Genomic DNA, 21,456 nt, shown 5'->3' with positions numbered 1-21,456 from the left:
TTTCACGGATAATCTTCGATCAGATCGTACGATTTCACGCACCCTGGTCAAGTTGACATCTGTCCGTGAGGTTGATGGTCGTCCACTGCGGTCTTCATCTTCAACATTCGTTCTCCCTTCACTAAAAATTTTATGCCTCCGAAAAACTTGAGCTCTTGACATAACCTCTTCTCCAAAATCCTTCTGAAGCTTACCGTAAGTTGTCGTCGCGTTTTCACCCGATTTAACGCAAAAAGAAATGGCATACCGTCGCGCAATATTTTGCGGTTTCATTTCTGTGACGAGAGACACAAACACATGTTCACTTATTACAGCACAACTCACGACTGAGCAGTTTCATCAATGTGTCGCTTGGACTAGATGTAGCTTATAGACCAAGGTCAAAGATGGTGTGCCTACGAAAGCTGCAGGGTTGCCACATCTTGCAAATATAAATCAGTCTCATTACTTTATTGTCGTACCTCGTATATTTTGGATTGCCATTAATGTCATGTAATGATGTTCATGTTATAACTTTTTTTTTGGTACCTTGTGTTTGGGAAATAGCAGAGTGCAGGATATTGATAGGATCATATCATAACGTTTTTATGAATATATTATAAAGTAATAATATACGAGGGTAAATCAAATATTAACGGAATTTTTGTTCCTGAGCGTCTACACTGGGTAGGACTGGACCTGCGCTTCTAGTATGCTTGGGTGGGGTCATTAGAAGTGAGGAGAGCCGGTCATTCCACACTCCCAACCAATTCATCAGTAACGCTCATGATGTCGGAGCAACAGGTGCAACTCCACTGTGCAACACATAATTATAAAATTTCTTGCTCGTAAAGGAGTTCAAACAACAGAGATTGACTGCACAGTTTGGGAACCAAATATTGTCAAGGACTTGTGTGTTTGCCTGGCATAAAGAGTTAAAGGAAGGAGGAGAACGAGTGGAAAATCAGGAACACAATTGCCCTCCTCAAACCAGCATTAGAGACGAAAACATTCGCACAGTTTGAGACATTCTTGAAGATGATTGACGAGTGAGAGTATCCAAAATTGCAGAACACGTCAAAATAAGTTATGGGAGCTGTCAAGTGATCATCACAAACAACTTACATTTCCGTAAAGTGTGTGCCAGATGGGTCCCTTGCCCATTGACCGCAGGTTTGCAAAAGAAGGTGATGCATTTTTGAGTTGGATCGTCACCTGCAATGAAATGTGGGTCCACTACTAACTCCCCAGTTGAAACAAGCCAGTATAGGAGTGGTGGAGGAAAGGGGAGACAGCCCCAGTGAAAGCCAAAACTTGACTATCAGCTGGCATGGTTTTTCAACCATTTTTTTATTTTTTTCGACCAGCGAGGCATTTTGCTTATTAATTTTTTGCATGAGCAATGCACAATCAATGCTGCTTACTACTGCGAGCTATTGAACGAGGTGAGGGCTGCACATTGCCACAAAAGACAAGACCAACTGATTCAAGAAGCCATCCTCCTTCACGATAATGCCAGGCCCCATACTACAGCTGTAACAGTCTCCAACTAGAAGAAATGCACAACTCAACTTATTATCCTCCCTACAGCCCAGATCTATTTCCCTGCGATTTTCATTTGTTTGGGTTGCTTAAAGAAGCTCTAGGGGGGCAACGATTTGAAGATGATGAGGGTGTGTAGGGATTCATGCACAATTGGCTCCTTGCAACCAGCATCATTCTGTGATGCTGTAATAAAAAACCTTCTTTCTCACTAGGAAAAATGTATTTCTAAAGCAGGAAACTATGTAGAAAAATAAATTGTATTGTTTTTTATTTTTCAATAAATACATTTTTTTAAATAAAATTTGTTTCTATTTGATTTACTGTCATATTATATTTGTATTTTATATATATAATTATTATTATTATTATATTTTTATTTATGTTTTATATTATAAAGCATAGACAAATACATATTTATGTATCTATAAGCTGGAAGGTTGACTCACGATGTATGAATGCCAGCTCACACAGGGTTGATAAATGTTTTTATATAAAACATGGTGGAAAATTATATGCAGTTCAGTAGATAAGTTTTTGTCTGGCTATTGGGGACCGATCATTAATTTGTAAACTATTCTGAGAGATAAAAAAAACTGTTCATAATAAATTAATCTGGGAGTTTCTCTAGAAGTACTATGCTGTATAAAGAAAACCAGCTTTCAGAATTGTTGTTAATTTGATAATAAATATGTAATGTGTATAATTTTATTTTCTAGGGTGCTGATACTGTAATTTATGAAAGATTATCACCAAGTTCTCAAGATTATAGAGCGCAAACTCTACATCATTTAGAAGATTTCGCTCAAGCTGGACTCCGAACACTTTGTTGTGCAATGACTGAAATATCAGAAAAGAAATATAAGGTTAATTTCTGTTTTCTCATCTTAGTTTATAAACTAATTTAATTTAATTATATAAAAACTAACTGTAGAAAATACTCCTTTTTCACTTAAAGGGAACTTATTTTGTTTATTTCCTGAGAATATATTTAGTAAAAAAATTTCAGCGGTCAGAAAATTTAACCAGATAAATTTTGAAATGGTTTTTGGTAAAAGAATTTTTTGAATTCTTTGAAAGTGAATTTTTTACTGGTGTTTTTTTACTATACAAAGGTCATTCAGAAAGATCTCGACCTGAAAAGAAAACATTCAATTTTCAGAATTTTTTTTATTTTTCAACATTTTCATGTTGCAATTCAGTACATTTAGATCAGTGAGTGACAAGTTTTTAATAGTCTCAGTATTATGCGATTTGGCCAATTCTCATCATCTGAAGTGAATGTTTGTCTAGCAAGTCATTTCTCAAGTTTAGGAAGAAGCCAAATAAGACAATATGTAAAATCCCTTACAGGGTAGATCATGGAGTTTTAGTGGCAACAACCCAAAATGAGTGTGTGGAGACGTACTATCATAGTGAAAGAAAGAGCACTTTCTTTTTGGTCAGTTTGGGGCATTTAGTCTGAATAGCATCTTTCAATCAGTACAATAGTGCAGTGTGGTACTACATGTTGAGGTCCTTCCTACCATTTTTCAGGTAGTCACCGCACCGTGAGAATCCCATAAAACCAAGAAAGTGTGCTTTCTTTGGCACACTTTTACCTGCTCCACCCACTCTTTAGATTGCTGATAGGTCTCTGCTGTTATAAAAGAAACTCAGTAGAATCATGTTTAAGTAAATTTAGACTTAAGAAGTGTTCAGTCAAATGAGTTTTTGATCGACTTTAACAAACCCAGCACTCTTTGAGTGGAAACATTTTTTTTTACTCAAAATCAAAACATTGTATAAAATGTTGTGGAGATTAGCCTGTTGATATATTTGCGATATTAGCAAACTCATGTATCTTTAGTCAGAAATCATTTAATATAACATTGTAGATTTTTGTGAAATGGATGTACAACCATGTTTAAATTCAGAGCCCACCTTTTTTTTACTGTTTAAAACGAAGGGGAAGAATCCTTTAATATAGAATCTAACCCATTTTGTAAATCTTTCTAGGTTAAACCTTTTAAAACAAAGTACTTTGTAATAGCTTAAACTTCAAATTTTATCCATTTTTCAGAAAATGTTGAAACTTGTTTACTTTACTTGATCCCCAGAAACAAGCAACTATATGCATACATCTGAAACTTCTCAGCATGTCGTCTAAAGGATCATTCTTGTGAAATGTCAAAGTCATTTGGTTATACTTGTGCCATTTCTATGTCAAGCCGAAACCCTTTTGAACAACCCTGATAAAATGTAAAAAAAAAGGTTTTGAAGCAAGTTGTCATATCATTAAGGAATTAATGTAGTAGTTTTATTTTGTATTTGATCATTAATTTAATGTATTAATTACAGTGATAACTAATATTGGATTTTATTTTAGGAATGGAATGAAATGTATCATAAAGCAAGTATTTCACTACAGCACAGAGAAATTAAAATGGAGGATGCTGCCAACCTAATAGAAACTAATCTCGTTTTACTTGGCGCTACTGCCGTAGAAGATAAACTCCAGGATCAGGTTAATTAATAACATTTATTATTTTAATTTTTTGTTATTGAATATTAGTTATCATTAGTAATTAACATCTTCACCCCTTGACCAGTTAATTAGAATGTATGTTAACAAACTTGCTATAATAATTTTCCCCATTATTTAATCCATTAAAAAATATAATTTAAAAAAAATGCTTATTATTAAATTATTATATAGTAATATTTTTCATGAATCTGAACAATGAGTTGTAAGAAACATAGCAATTTTTCACTGATCAGAACCCCAGAAACAGGATAACATGGATATATGATCCATTCATTGCAAGAATGAACAACAACCTGTTTGTTGTATACTCACTACAAATCTAGATTACACTGGTGATTTATCATTGTACTATTAACAGGGTTAACTTGGCCTATTGAGATATTTGCGATATAACAGGGTATAGGTAACAGGATTAACCTTGTATGTTTTCAATAACATGAAAAATATTAGCATTTTAGGTGATGTTATATTTTCACCCCCTCTTGACTCTTGGGTGCTGAAACCTAACAGTGGCTAGGATGCCCACGGTAAACTATGATCGCCAGCATCACTCCACTCTACGTCACAAGCTGCTCCCTCGAGCACTGTACGTAGCATATTATAGCAGTCTACACTCATACCTGACCCAAGGTGGTCATGTCTGGATGGACTCTCTCAATTCTTGTTCGGATGAACATTATTTTAAGTTTTATTTAGCTTATGTTTGCTATCTTTGAAGTTAAGTTATAAGTTACAAGTGTTATGTTACAAAATTCATTTAAACCATCAAGACGGCGTACAATTAAACAATCCTTCAGTAATCAACAAGGTGTTGTCTTCATTCATCACCTATGAACACGTACAGTCCACCCTCGCTCTAAAATCTATCACAACGCTGTTGACCAACAGTGTCCCATCGACGTCACAACAGGTGGCTTTTTTAAATTGTGTCTAATTACTGAAATAATCGTAATCTAAAATTATCTCTTCAAATGACTATTAAAAGTCAATAAAATAAGAAACAGATAGGTTACATTTAAACTCAGCATAACTACCTTAACCTTTCGGCACAAATTGCCAATTACTATGTTGCAGAGTTTTCAGAAGCAGTTTGTTCAGTAACTTTGAATAAGTTTAGTTAAAGGCCTCTTGCAGTTTCCATCCAAGGAATTTTTTAAATGTATAATGCGTTTATATAGGGGTGATAAAAATAGATGTAAGAAAGTTATACATAGACATAACACAGAGGCACATAAATCCATGAACAAGACTGAAGTTTGAACAGGTGCATTATCGTGGTACAATTCCCATGAATTTTTTCATTGATAATGATTTTACCCACTTTTTCATCATCAGTTGCTGATGTGTCAGGATGTCCAGGACAATCATCATCTTCAATATCTTCATGGCCCTCTTGAAAATGTTTGTACCACTTGTAAACACATGTTTTATTCATAGAAGAATAACCAAAAGCAGCATTCAACATTTCCAATGTGGTGCTTCTGTTTATTCCATCTTAAAGCAAAATTTAATGCAAATTCTTTATTCCAAATTTTCTATAAGTTAAAACTCACCAACCATACCAAAACACATGTAACCTTTTTGACAGTCAAAAATAAACTGAGCATCCAGTAGCTACGAATTTAAACATACGTTAAGGACAAATGTACGAGGGTCGTTCAATAAGTCCTTAGAAAAAGATAGAAAAACAAATTATTTTGTGTAGATTTTTTTTTCAACATAATCTCCTTTAATTCTGAACACTTTTCCAAGCGTTTCACCAACTTTTTTAGCTGTCCAAAAAGTAGGATTTCAAAAGGTCCTCAAAATAAGCATGTGTTTGGGCGATGAGCTCTTTGTTTGATGTGAACTGTTGCCCGCCAAGCCATTATTTCAAATTTGGAAATAAAAAAAAATCACTGGGAGCCAAATCCAGTGAATACATTGGATGTTGTAATAACTGAACTTTAATTCCATAATTTTGGCCATTGAGACTGCACAGATGTCACCCGTGCATTTTCTTGATGGAAGAGGATCTTTTCTTCTTCAAATGGGGACTTTTTTTTCTTGATTTCTTCGCTCAATCGGTACAGTAACAACACATAATACTCTCCAGTTATTGTTTGTCCTTCTTCCAAGTCAATGTAGATGATACCATTTGTATCCCAAAAAACTGTGGCCATCATCTTGCCGGCCGATTTCACTGTCTTTGCCTTCTTTGGAGCCCGTTCGCCTTCAAACATCCACTGTTTTGATTGTTTCTTTGTCTCTGGAGTATAGTATTGTATCCATGTTTCATCCATAGTTATGTATTGATGCAGAAACTCGTCAGAATTGCAACAGAAAAGAGCCAAAACATCCTCAGTCGACCACACAATTGCATTTATTCTCCACTGAGAGTAAATGCGACACCCATTTTACCAAAAATTTTTTCACACCCAATTTTTCGTGCAAAATTGAAAACACTGTACCTTGCGATTTGCTTGTGGCCTCAACTATTTCACACACTTTGATTCATTGATCACTCAAAACCATATCGTGAATTTTGTCATTCATTTCAGGGGCGGTCACTTCCATTGGACGTCACAAAGAATCTTCATCTTTTGTGGTTGCATGGCCATGTTTAAACTCATTTACCCAATTGCAAACACAGGAACTTATGTGCCATTAACATCATCCAACTCAGCTTTGATTTCTTTTGGTGTTAAGCCTTTTAAATATAAGTGTTTAATCACCACTCGAAACTCACTTTTTTCCATTTTTCTAAATAAACAGTAGCTTGTTGCTTCAATCGACTATGACAATGAAACCACGTGATGGATATAGCTGAAACTTTAACTGCACAATAACGACAAATGACGCTTACTAAAAGCAAACCATTTTTGATACTGTGAATGCCATTCTTGGATTTTCTAAGGACTTATTGAACGACCCTCATACCATCACAATAAAAAAAAAAATTGAAAATTTGCCTTATACAAACTGGGAAATTTAAAAATGCCCGTATTTTTTTTATCATACCTCATATTACACTCATGGTAAGAAAAATTTTATAAAGTTTTAAATATTTAAAATGAAGGACTTACTGTTTATTCATTTGTCTTTTTTGATAAGAAATCTATTATAATAAAAATATATTTATACAGTGATTTATAATTCCACAGGATTGTTTTGGGACATTAATAAAAGCAAAACTGTTCCTACAAATGTATATCCTGTAAGATTTTTTTTTTTTTGATTTTTTTTTGTTTCTATTTTAATTTTATGAAATATTTGTCACAATTATGCTCCAAGAGCAGGGGTAGTATCAAAATACACCAGATTTCTGTTCTGGTACTGCTTGTTTGGAGAAATTAAAAAATTGCCCCTTCGCATGTTTAAAGGTTTGCCTTATTTTAATATAAAAAATATAATCTGAACTATATAAATAATACCACACTAAAATGGTTCTTACTTTTGGATATCCATAAGCAAATAGTGACAAAATAAGTCACTAAGTATGTATTTCACTGAAAAAAGTGAAACATTTGACATGAAAAAGGTAAGTTTTTTAACGAGCCGCCAGTGACTGTGAAACATATTCTTGCAGTCTTTTGTAATACAAAATCAGATGTTTAGGTGCTGGAAAATTTATGAGTACACCACTGTGCAAGAGTAAGTTATGCCATACTCAAATTCTTTTGACCAAGATTAGAGGCATATTTGCTGAATTTGCATGTTTTTTGCCTGAATAAAATATTTTAATTTTATTAAAATTGATTCCAGAACTATATATTTAGGATTTTCTGAGAAAATTGTCATAAAGCGTAAATAGATTTAAAAAAAAAAATGACTTTTTAAGTTTTCCATAAATTGGCTTTGTTAAAGTGTCGATAAATAAATAAAAATTTCTCATAAAATTTGTATTGTTTAATTTTGAGAAAATTATTAGACATAAAGTCAATAGAGATTTAGAGATTAAAGGAAAATACTCAGTCCATAAGAAAATAAATATAAATGGTAAAAGATTAATAGCAGTCTGTAAAATGTTTGGTTTAAAATTAATATCAACAAAATTAAAGAAATCCCCAAAAAATGTAAAACATGGAAATGTCAAAACTAGATGCTTGGGGAATTTCAATTATATCATGTTGCAATTTCTAAAGATAACCTAACAGAAATCTAAAATGTAAAAGTAAGAAAATCTGAATTTGATTCAGATCATTACTTTTCCCAAATTAAATTAAAATTTCTCCACAAAATTAAAATTAAAAGATTTAACATCTAAAAACTAAACTTATAAGAAGAAACTATTGAAAAATTTAAAAAACAAAATTGTAGGGATCAATGATAAAGATTGGAATAAACTTAAAAACAGAATTATATTGTTGGCAGAAGAGATTTTCTCCAATGTTAAAAAAAAAACAAGTTTAGTAGAATAATTTCTGTGAAGATGCACTTCAAAACAGAGGAAAAATATGGAAAATTTATAATTTTAACCCTACAAAAGAAAACACTGAAATCTGGGTAAAATAAAAAAAAAAACTTCTAAATCAGTAGCAGTCATAAAAGAAATTATGAAAAACAACACTGTAAAATTTTAAAAGAAAATTTTACTAAAAATAATGTGAGATTTTTACAAAATTTTTAAATTCATATTATCAGGCTACGATTGCAATTTTCACAAAAGATATAGACAAGATTAAAATTAAAAAACTAAGCAAATATGCAAGTAAAACTGCTGGTCTTCAAATTTCTTATGAAAAAACTAACTGGTTTTTCATTGACAAAAAGAACAGAATTCAAACCCTTAAAATTTCTAACAAGAAAGAAATAGAGTTAAAAAATTTTAATTTTGGGAGAAATCATAACACCGAATATAATTGAAAAAAATGGGATGAAGAACAGAGTATGAAAAATGGAGACTGCCTATCATCTCACAAACAACATTTACAACAAAAAAAAATCCGTCATAGCTCCAAATTGAGTAACTATAAAACTATAGTCCTACTAGAAGCACTGCATAAGGCAGAATGTCTGCAGTTTTTTTTTCAGAACAAGAAATAGCAAAAGTAGAAAAATAAATTTTCTTAAAATTTATTTTATATCAATTATATTTTATATCAATTATTTTATATCAATTAAAATATTATTTTCTATCAAAGTATGAAGATGGAATTTACAGATTTAAAAATGAAAAAGAAATTTACAAACATACAGAAAAAATGGGGAGTTAATCCAGAAAAGAAGCTTACAGTTTTATGGATAGTTATACAAAATGAACAACCAAAGATTGACAAAACAAATATTTAATTTCTACATAAACAGAGCCTCAAAGACCAACTGATTTTAAAAAATAGAAACAGATCTAAAATCATTTAACATTTTTCAGAGAGAAAGAAAAAGAAGAGTATAAACCTGAATAGATGTACCAAAGAAAGGCAACAACAACAGAGCAAAAGAATGAAATCCTCTTAATAAAAGAAAAAGAAGTCAAAACTATGTAAAAATGATCCGTAGTGGTCAGAACAAAAAGAAAAAGTCAGTAGAAAATAAAAATATAAATTTCATTAATTCAACTTTAATTCACATAAAACAGACCAAAATGTGGCAGAAAAACATTCTTTAGTTGTTTTGTTTCAGGGAAAAATTTATCTAAATTAAACATTTAAATCATTTACTAATGTAGAATTAAAAGATTATCATAATAATTGTAATCACTAAATATTTTTAATTTTTTTCATCTTCTACAGATTGTATCTTTAATAAAACATACATATTCAGAGCATACGTTCTTCTGATTTTTTGTATTTTAAAATATATGCTTTTACTTAAGTGGTTATTTTTTTTACTGCAACAGGTACCTGAAACTATAGCAGCTCTGCAGAAGGCTGACATAAGTATATGGGTGTTAACCGGAGATAAGCAAGAAACCGCTATAAATATTGGTTACTCGACTAAATTAATTGCTCATGGAACACCAATTATTATTCTCAACGAGAATAGCTTAGATGTTAGTTATTATTTTTATTTATTTTAGTGTTATTTTTATATTCATTTGTTAAGCATATTAATTTACTTTGCATTAACTGTACCTTTTTTTAAATGATAAATGACAGTTTAAGAAAAATGTCATTTTTCTTAATGATAAGTGTGTACATTTATCATTTGGTTCTTTCTTATTTATCATGTGGTTCTTTCTTCACATTGTACAATTGCTTCTTCTTCTCTTCATATTAGGCAGATCTGCCTGTTACAGAAGCGGGACAAATGTTCATCTGCCATCCGTTCTCAATTATTGCACCAGTTCCTCTTGTATGACTTCGTTTTATCTTCCAGACTAAATATGCCAAGCTCATTTCTTATATCTTCACTTAAATATCATTCAATGTGCATCCCTTGATTGATCTTAGAAACCTCATTTCAGATGCTGTTATTTGGCCCTTTGTCTCTTGGTAAGAGTCCATGTCTCACTCCTGTACAGCATCACTGGTATTGCCAGTGACTTTAATGTAGTATTTCTACTTGTCCTGTGTTTCAATACTCTATGAATCGCCCTACAGATATTCCTAAACCTATTCAACTTATTCATCACGTCAGTATTACTTGATATCCTAAGTAGTGCATTGCTGCACTTGATAATAGACTCAGAGTGCACGTTATGCTGCACTGTAAGTGAGAGGAAGTATTGAATTAAAAGTGCACTCCCTGCTTTGCCATTGTTTGTAAGTATTACTGGTGGCAGAAACTACCCAAACTATCAGAATTTTTATATCCAAATAAAAGAAAAAATGTTTTCCATCATCATCGACAGTCTCTACTGCTGCATTAGGGTCACTGAATATATGAAGTCTGTGGTGAAGGTTTTTATCTGCTTGTACTTTTTTCTTTTTTATAAATGGATGAAACAGCGTTGCAACCAGTGAAAACATAAAAAGTTTAGAGAAAGTCTTTCATTTCTCAGTGTACACATTGAATGTTCAAAATATTAATGATTTTTGCTTGTTGGTCACCTTTTTTTAGTATCATCATGTTCAGTAATTCGTTGGGTGGAGCATGGGTGATCTACAGAACCAATAAATCAGTTTCATCACGAATTACTGTAGCTTCAATTCCTTTCTCTGATTCTGTAATAGCTGTAGAAAATATCATTGTGTCAGCATCACTACTTACCTGTAGAACTTTGGAGTTTGCTTCCTGTAAATGCCTCATCAGGAGAGATATCAATTGCATCTTGTTTTTACTATTTGTAAGAAATTCTCCTTGACTGTGGGTGATATGAATTGCATCTTACACTTTTACATCATGGACATCAGAGCATAATCTCCATGTATGTTACTCATTTTTAGTGCTATGTTCTTTCCCATCAAAAATGACAATAGCTTTTCCATACTGAGAAACAGTGTAGCCTGTGTGTTGCTAACATATATTGCTTTAAAGATTTTAGGCTTTTACCACATGATGCAATAGAGGAGGCGTATTCAACTCTGGCTGGTTATTGAAAGTTGGCAGATGGATCATTTACTTTAGGTACCAACACTTTACAAAGGCTTACCCATCCCTAACAATCCAGATTCATCAAAAAGTGAGCAAGGATAAGCACAGAGCTCGTAGTTAAAGATTTCTTCCAGTTGCTCTTTCGTTCTTACTGTGCATACCATTCAGTGTAAAAGTTGGTTTGGGTTTACACAAACAGTATCATTACAGATTGTAACTGCTCTTGTAACAGTAATGAGAGACTTAACAGTATACTTTCCATCTAAATGAATGTCTCTAAAGATTTTGCCTTTAATTTCCTGCACTACTGCTGCACCAATCTCAAATACTGTATCACAATTAAATTTTTATCAGCTACAACACCCGTGGATAGAGTAGAAAGTTTCCAGTGGTTTTGAAAACAGGTTATGTTCCCAAAGCCAAGTAACAAAGCACTGTAAGTCTTTGGCATTCTGCTGTTGTGTTGCCATAGCAATTCAATATGCTACTCTGAGAAAACATATTGAATACCAGCAAATGCCTCTATTAACTCATCAATCATGGCACAGGAAGGGATGGAAGTGACAATAATGTATGCTGTAATCCCCTACTGCCAGTCAAGCGACTCCTGCTTTTCATTGCTTTCATCAGCACCATTTTGATCACCAGGTCACTCCAGAAATGGTCCACCAAAATTTGTCAGTACATTGGATTATGGAGAAAAACTTAATGTTATAAACTTGTCAAATTCATCACACAACATATTCAGAGGTTGCAGGCAGTCTTGCTGGTACTCTCTTTTTCTGTTTAGCCTCCAGAACCACAGTAAGGTATTACTTCAGAGGATGATATGAATGTAAATGAAGTGCAGTCTTGTAGTCTCAAGTCGACCATTTCTGAAATCTGTGTTAATTGAAATCCAACACAATCAAAGAACACTGGTATCTATGATCTAGTATTCAAATCTGTATAAAATTAACTGTCTTTACTAGGATTTGAACCTTAAAATTCTTGACTTCAAAATCAGCTGATTTGCGATGATGAGTTCATACGACGACATGATGAGTTCTTTATTTTATTTTATCTATTTTATACTAGACTAACCCAGTGGATAGTCTTGCAGGTACAGGCGGGCTGATTTGGCGTAATTTAAATGATCAGTGGTATGAAAGGTAGGCACCATTTGGTGTACACAGTGAAGGTGAAGAAAAAAGTCTTTACTTCTCTCTGCCTTGATAAACATTCAAACGATCTAAAATCATATTGATAAACTTAATTCATAGACTTTGCGTTTAACTTGATTCTTTCAAATGATGTAACTGGTTTTCCAATCGTTTTACAAAGTTTGTTACTGCTGGGGAATTCACAATTTCATCAGTCCCCATGTGGCCTGAAATGAAAAAAAAGTAAATAGCGTTTAACTTATCCTTGTTCAAAAGAGCATCCTGCATCTCGATAAAAACAGTAATCAGAGCCTCCTGAGTCAATTAAAGCACAAACCACTTTGGCACAGGCCTTATCATTTATCACATGGACAACACTGTTTTTGGCATATTTGATGCTCCACAGTTCTTCTAAACCATTTCCTGCCATTACATGGCCTATTGTTCCCAAAAACAAAAGAAGATGAAATCTCCCAAGACAAATGAAAAGAAATTTGAGGACTATCAGGAGGAGCACTAGCTACCATTTTACAAGCTTTAACATAAAGGTGCTGATCAAATATGACCATTGTATGTTTACCATTTTCAGCAGGTTAGAGAACAGTATAAATTGTAGTTGAATTTGAGGGAGCTAAATTAATAAATGAAAGATCAGAAACTGCTATTTTTTGTTTACAATAACAACAGTAAAACACAATTTCTCCATGCATCCACTCCACCTGGCCTGGTAGTGGGTCCATTCAGCCAGGTACCAAATAACCAAAACAAATCCTAGGTGTGAGTAGTTAGAGCAAAGGCTTCACTTGCAAGTTTGTGTATCTAAAGCGTGTAAAATGGAATACCCAGATGTGACTGAGGCTCTGTACATCTGCAGTTGAGTGTCACTACAACTTTGCTGTGCACTTAATATAATATTAAGCTGGCATTGCCTCAGATTGCCAGGTTAATATTACCTGGGGCAAGCTGGTCTCAGATGGAAGAGTCACACAGACAACTCTACTCTAGCATAAACAGTATCATGCCCATCAAGTCAGCACATTGTAGTTTGCATTGTCAAAAACAAACTGTACATATTCCCATGAATCTTCAACTTATCCTCAGAGGTTACTGATCTCTCATATCTCAATACTTCTCTAGCATAGAGACTATCGTAATTAATAACTATGATAACTATCATAAATAATAATAACTGGCTTTATAATTATTTCTAATGCTGGCATAATTTCTCAAAGGCAGAAAATCTTTCCTCATCACCCGTTGATTCTCCTCTTGTTATGACTTCTGGTTTTGTAGGACTTTTCACCTGGAATGTGGAATAACAATACTAGTGGTGTCTTCTTCCATCCTAATGAACAAAATTGTGGAGACCTGAGAGTCTTAGAAGCATTTCTTCATCTCTTTCTGTCAAAATTCTAAACAGTTTCAATGAGTTCTTTCTTCCCCATCATTCTCCATTGTTATTATTTTGGAGGATTCTGTGATTTAGATTATCTCTCTGCATCCATATTATTTCTCATAGTATCAAGTTTGTGTATAAATAACCTTGATCTAAATTTCCTGTGAAAGCACACAGCAGGATCAAGTAGCTCTGGAGATACAAATCACCATGGTCAAGCAGCAGAAATTAGTATGAGAAATGTTAATAGTTTTTCTTACTGTCTCTTTTCTTTTCTGCTGTTGTTGCTTTAGGGTAGATGATTTTGTAGATCAGTTCCTTAAGCGATTCAGGAATTAGGTTGGCACTTCCAGAATGGATTTGGTCAATAGTTGGGAGTTGTGAACAATTATAACTTTGAGCTTTCACATCATGACAAATAATCACAGCTATAGTTTGATCACTCATTTCTTCATCCACTTCCTCATCTTCTGATTTTGGTACCAGGAGCCCAATAAAATTTGCTAAATTGTACCAGTGAAGCAGATGACAGTATTTTTCCCAGGTAATTCTGAAATGCACATGCTACTCCTGTAATGCTGGACCAGTTTTTTTTTTTTAAATGAACTCAGAAAAAGGTTCGATGTCAGGATTTAGATTACAAAATAGTTAATTCAACTCTTTTAGACTATACTGACATTCATCATTATCTTCCAAATACCGACTTAAATTTATCAAAGGTAGAAAATCTTCCCTCATCACCTGTTGATCCTCCTCTTGTTGTGACTTCTCATGGTTTTTTTGCACTTTTTCTTCTGGAATAACATTACCAGTGGTGTCTTCCATCCTGATCAATGAGATTGTTGAGACCTGAGAGTCTCAGAAGCACTTCTTCATCCCAAGGACACTATCTCTTTCTGGAAAAATCATGAACAGTTTCAATGAGTTCTTTCTTCTCCTCCATACTACATTGTTCTTGGTTTAGAGGATTCCGTGATTTATATGTCTCTCTACACCTGCGATTACAAAGAAAACAAAAAGTTTTGAACTCAAATGAAGAGTAAGGTTGTCTTGCAGGAAGCTACTCTTGAGGTATTAGGGTGAATTGAAGCTATGAATTGAGGCATTGAGGGTTGAGGGTTGAATAGTTGTTCAACTCCCTCCTCCCCTTATGGTTCTTTTATCTCTTGCCAATGGAAATTCTTGCCAAATGGATATGGAAATCTCTTCCGTATCTCTGCAGTTATTGACTTAACAAAAAATTGTACAGGACCATTTTTGTTTGAAATTTAATTTTCTTTAATTTTGTATAGAATGATTTTTGTGGTAGAATGCATCATAGTTTTTGAGATATTTTGAAAAAAAAAACATTTTTATCAGCTTTCCACCCCTTTTCAAACAAATTCTGTCTGGCAATTCAGTGGGACTTTTTAGTACTGCCTTTCCATCCATCCTTCATTATTGGTTCTGCGAGTGTAGGTTTAACTTTATTTAAAGTTTCTTCCAGAGGATGTTGAGAAACATTGTTCTTGTAGAGAACGTTATTTGGTAAACCTGGGGATCAGCCCATAAACTCTCATTTTCCATTCTTCAGTGATACAACAAGCCTAATGGTGTATTTAAAGCCAATTCTTCTAGTCTTTAAACGAAGAGAACAAAAAAAGTATTTCCTGTAATCTATTTCAGGTAAAAATCTGTTGAAAATTGTAACTAATAATAGAGTGTTCTTTAACTAGTGATTACTCGGTTCCTATGTGTCAAAATTTTAGTAATGTAACACTTACTCTTACTAACTCTTACTTACTCTTATGTAATACTAACTCTTACTCTTACTCTTAGTTAATATTAATATCAAGTGTATTTCACTAATTTTCTCCTAGAAAAGTTGGAATTGGTAATTATATCTTAAATATGCACGTGTAAATTATTAAATGTTACTTTTAATTCATATAGTAATAAACTTTTGATTTCTTTTAAATATTGTCTTTTTTCCTGCAGGCATTGCGTGAAACAATGCTTAGACACTGTAATGATCTTGGCGATGCTCTTGGACAACCAAAGAATAACATTGCACTAGTAATTGATGGACAGTCATTAAAATTTGCATTAACTCATGAACTTCGTAGAGATTTTCGTACTCTCTGCATAAGTTGTAGATCAGTAATCTGTTGCAGAGTTTCGCCGATGCAAAAAGCTGAGGTGAGAAAATTTTTTTTTTAATATTTATTTATTCCTACAATTTTTAAATATCTATTTAACAATTTTAGTGAGGTTTTTCAAGTTGATAATTTTGTAATTTTTTACTAAGTAAAAATAGACTGTAAAATTTTCATTCTGTTATAAAATAAAATGACATTTTATTTTATTGGTGTGTGTTTATTTAGGTTGTGGAGCTTATTACCTCTAATACAAATGGTGTTACTTTAGCTATTGGAGATGGCGCTAATGATGTTGCTATGATACAAAAAGCCCACGTAGGAGTCGGTATATCGGGTGTTGAAGGACTGCAAGCAGCTTGTGCTTCTGACTACTCTATTTCTCAAGTATACATTTTTTGATAATACTAATTGTAGTTTTTTTAATAGTTGCTGAAGCAGAGTTTTAAATAGAATTTAGAAGAGTGACAGTTACAAAAAAATAAGCACTTAAGAAAAATTTTCAAATTATATGCCAATTCAGCATCAAAAAATACATGAGAATAAACCATATAACAAATTATGTGTGTAATGATTCTCTTTTTGTGTGGCCATGGCTGCTTTGGTGTGTATCTCCATAGGATTGGGAAAAGAGTTTACCTCCTATGTAGTTATTGCACAGTCATTGACTCTGTGTAGCATGTGGTGTTCTGGTGCAGGCACTGATGTGAAGAACAGCGCTCAGTAGTTGAAGAGTGTGGGAAGTTTCAGACCGAGAGCATGATTGCTAAGATGCTCGTTTCTGAGGCGGCATGGTACACCATATCTACTTTGCTGGAGGCCATTTTGTGCAGTAGGGAGATGGATGAGGATGAATAAAGGTTCTCTGATCTCTGTCCATCCCCCTACATATGCTTGGGTAGTGGACCTAAGTGGCTGTTGTTTTGCATTGGTGTAATTTATGTGTTGTAATTATCTGTGTATCTAACCTGAAATCCTTCCCTGTTTACCGAGATTAGTGTTTTATCTTCGTGCAGATGTTGCTTGTTGTGTTTTTGTTCATTCGGGTTGTGGATTGTCATTGTCATCATCATTTGCATCATGTTGTTATTCATGGCATTTTCGTGTTTTTCATGCTGCTCGTGTTGTTAATTGTTAATCGGTCCACATTTCTGTACAGTTCTGTTGTGTTTTACTGTTTTGTGTACATGTACATGTATGTGTGTGTGTGTGTGTTAGTTTAATTTTGGTGTGCAAAAAAAAACTGTTCGTAATGTCTATGGCATACTATCATAATGTTACAATCATTGTAGTTTGTCATAGTGTTCGTTATTTGGATAGCATTGTTGCTATTTATAGTGGTATCGTGATGTTATTTTTTGGGTTGTCATCGTCATTGTGTGAAAGTTACTTCGTCGTTGTGGTGTATAATGTGTCATTGAGGTTAGCATGAGTGAGTGACCTTAGGTTCTGATCATTCAAGTTTGTATGTTTTATACTGTAAATTCTTGTTCCTGTCTAGCACGGTGGTTTTCGTTCGTGTATAAGTGATTCTCGTGAGATATTAGCTTTGTTGATAGATTTATAGTGTGTGGGTATGCATGTTGAGAAAAAAGATTGTGTTTGTTGTTAGTTGTTAGGTAGTATGTGTGTGTGTGCATATGCATGTTAGTTTTACTATAATGTGCATGTTTTTCGTGCTTGGTTGTAGCTCGTCGCAGTAGTGTTCTTCATTCAAGCAGAATTGTTGCCAGTATGGTGATATCATGATTTTTTTGTTGTAATTGTGTGAAAGTTATTTTGTCGTGGTGTATAACATGTCATTGAGGTCAGCATGATCTCAGTTTGATTATTAGTGTTTGGATGTTTGTATTGTAAATTCTTGTTCATGTTGTTGTGTAGCATGTGTAAGTGGTTTTTATTGGGTAAAAGCTTTGTCATTGCAATTTTTTGTAGTAGAGATGTTATGTCAATTGAGGGGATGATAAAAAAATGTGTTTGTGTGGTAGTTTTTTCATGGTGTGTGTGTTTGCAGTTTGTTGCTGTGCTGTTCATTCGATTAACATTGTTGACTGGTAAGGTGGTACGTGATGCTTTCATTGAGTTATCATCATCATCGTTGTGTGAATCGTTCTTTTAATCATTGTACAAGGGCAGTCCAGAAAGTAACTTATGTTTGTGCCTAGCATAGAGTAGGCTGGAGATAGAGCCGCCATCTTGGTGTCAAAATACTTCTACACTCAGTACACATTAAGCTGTTGTAGCGTGTGGACTATGATTTTTCTACTTTGTTTCTTTTGAATTATTGAAATGTGTGCCTCAATAGAAAATCCTGTGAGTTGTGAGGTGCGTTCAGTGATTATGTTTTTACTGGCAAAAAACCTCAAACCAGTTGAAATTCATCAGCAACTTTGTGAGGTGTATGGAGATGGAATAGTGAGTGAAGGTGAAGTTAGGCAGTGGTGCATTCAGTTTAAAATTGGCCACAGCAATGTTCATGATGAGGACTGCAGTAGTCGGCCTAGCCTTGTGACTGATGAACTGATGATGAAAATCAACAATAAAATTTGTGAAAATCGCTGTTTATGATTACAAAACTCTCGCTTCATTTCCCCCAAATTTCACAAAGTTTACTGCATGAAATTTTATTGGGAAAGCTTGGTTATCACAAGTTTGTGCAAGATGGGTTCTGAAAGTCTTGATGGAAGATCACAAAAAACAGCTTCTTGCTGCATCGCTGACTTTCCTTGAAGCCAACGACAAGGATGGTAATGCACTACTCGACCGTGTCATAGAGGGAGATGAGACGTGAGTAAAGCATGTTAATTGTGAGACAAAAAGACAGTTCGTGGAATGGGGGCACACGAGTTCTCCCAGAAAGCCAGCAAAATGTTTACAATGTGAGCCAGAAAGATTATGGCAACAGTGTTTCGGGACGCTGAGGGAGTAGTTCTGGTTGATTTCCTTCAACGTGGCAAAACAGTTAACACAGAAAAGTATTGTGAAACATTGACAAAACTAAGGCAAGCAATACAAAACAAGTGTTGGGGAAACTGAGCTTTTTTTTTCATGACAACGCATGTCCACATATGGCTAGTCATACCTGAGAGCTCTTGGATGGTTTTGGATGGGAGGTGTTTGATCACCCACTGTACAGTCTGGATCTGGCGCCAAGCGATTACCACCTCTTTCCAGCAATGAAGACCTAGCTCACAACGCAATGCTTTGGTAGTAACGCACAACTTTATGCCGGCGGAAACCAGTGGTTGAAATCTAAGGTGGCAGATTTCTACAGAGAAGGAATTGAAAAACTTGTGCATCATTATGATAAGTGCCTCAGTTTAAATGGCGATTGTGTTGAAAAATAGTTTAAGATTGTCCCTTTCAAATGTATATAATACATTTTTTTTTATTTGGTTGGTTTTTTATTTCAAAATGAAAGTTACTTTCTGGACAGCCCTCATATATATTAGTATCATTGGCAAATTGTTTTTTATATTTTATTTGTTGTGGTGCATGCATGTTGTTTCATCACATTGTTCAGTTATGAAAATTATACTGAGCATTATATTGCAATTGTGTGGTCATGAACAGCCAAAGATTGGATTGAGATGTTCCGCTACCATGGTTCTGCAGAGGTGGTGACCTCTTATAGGGTGGGGACTGAGTAAGACGTAAAAAGTGGATCTTGTCCCCACCTAGTACAAATGGAAAAAAATATGTTTAATTCTCTTGTAGTGATATTCTACATTTTTTGGTTGTATGGTATATAGTCATATTGCGTGGAATTGATTAGCGCTGTTTAAACATCTTTTTTTATGCATCTACTATGCCCTTTGATGAAGTCTGTTAGTTTTGTCTGTTTTTCAGTTGACTTGCAAAGACACTTGTCCTGTTTCTTAACTGTAATATTTCATGCATTTGTACAGGGTCCTTCAAAACATTTTTTTTATATATAGCTGCTCCAGTAAGAGCTGTTTATTTTACCTCATTAGTTCTATCATTCATAATCTCCACATCACCAGTCAAGCGTTCAGAATTTTCTGTTCTTTAGCATTGTCTATGCAATACTAGTAAAAAAGATCTTGCATAATCAGTACATGTGAAATAAGCATTTATCAACTGTGCTTAGTATTATAAATGCATTAATACACTTATAATACTATTATAAGTATATTATTAATAATATAATAATTACATTATTATTAATGCACTTCTAGTTTACTTAAAATATTTCTTTAATAATGTAATCATTATCTGTTTTTTATTCTTATATTTTTTAAGTAGAAAAATATTTAAGATGAAAAAAAATTAATTATTCCTTTGTTGTTAATTGTATTTTTAATTTCACCTCAAAATATGTTTCATAAATGTTTTTTAAGTATATCAGTTTGTCCTTTAAATTTAATTTTGATTAATTTTCTTGTTGCAGTTCCGATTCCTCTTAAAGCTGTTGTTTGTTCATGGTTCATGGAATTATAGCAGACTCTGTAAACTAATCTTGTATAGTTTTTACAAAAACATTTGTTTATATGTAATGGAGTTATGGTTTGCGATATATTCCGGCTGGTCTGGACAGATACTTTTTGAGAGATGGACAATTGGCCTTTACAATGTAGTAAGTACCTTTATTGTCTTTTAAAATAAATAGAAACTCTTTAGTAAGGGGCTAATATGAGGGCAATTTGGAAAGTAACCTCTGTTTGGCTTTGCAAGCCATTTCTTCATGTGATTGAAGAGGTGAAAACTTGGCACCAGTTCTGGGCTGTAAGGTGATGTCCCATTGGACATCACCTTACAGCCCAGTGTTCTTGAGTTCTTCAAACATTATGAGGTAAAAAACAACACTAAATGACAGCATACCATGACATTTATTCTGAATGGCTCGCCTAAGTTTCTTCAAAGTTTCACAGTAGACTGCTGAAATAGCTGCTTACATCACAGCACTTCTATGACAGCGACAAACTTCAAAATGCCGTGAAAGGTTGGCTATAGACACCTAGGCGGCTTAATTTTATGAAGAAGGTATTATTTATTAATTAGTGAAATGCTATGACAAATGCTTGAATTTAAATGGCAACTATGTTGAAAAATAGTTAAAAGCTGTTTAAGTTGTACATAATAAAATATTTTTATCTATGAGGGTTTTTTATTTATAGCCAAACAAAGGTTACTTTCTGAACTGCCCTCATATTATTCTTTAAGATAATCAGGATAGTTAATTTGGTAAAAAGAGGGGATATTTTGAGGATAAAAAGTAATAGGTGGTAGATAATTAGAATAAAATAGCCAATTAGGATG

General features: G+C 33.6%; 1 protein-coding gene across 13 annotated transcripts in view; it reads left to right on the top strand.

The window, feature by feature from the left end:
* Positions 1–21,456, top strand: part of ATP8A (ATPase phospholipid transporting 8A1) — a 453,786-nt gene that overhangs the window by 338,353 nt on the left and 93,977 nt on the right. For all 13 annotated transcript variants that reach the window (XM_075356432.1, XM_075356440.1, XM_075356443.1 and 10 more), the window contains 6 exons: positions 2,241–2,387; positions 3,890–4,027; positions 9,867–10,019; positions 16,019–16,219; positions 16,405–16,563; positions 20,588–20,773. In XM_075356432.1, the coding sequence (XP_075212547.1) occupies positions 2,241–2,387; positions 3,890–4,027; positions 9,867–10,019; positions 16,019–16,219; positions 16,405–16,563; positions 20,588–20,773 (984 nt within the window). The remainder of the gene's footprint in view (positions 1–2,240; positions 2,388–3,889; positions 4,028–9,866; positions 10,020–16,018; positions 16,220–16,404; positions 16,564–20,587; positions 20,774–21,456) is intronic.

The sequence above is a fragment of the Lycorma delicatula genome, chromosome 2 (genome assembly GCF_047948215.1).
Source record: "Lycorma delicatula isolate Av1 chromosome 2, ASM4794821v1, whole genome shotgun sequence".
In the NCBI taxonomy this organism is placed as follows: Eukaryota; Metazoa; Arthropoda; class Insecta; order Hemiptera; family Fulgoridae; genus Lycorma; species Lycorma delicatula.
This window is presented reverse-complemented; position numbering and strand designations above follow the sequence as displayed.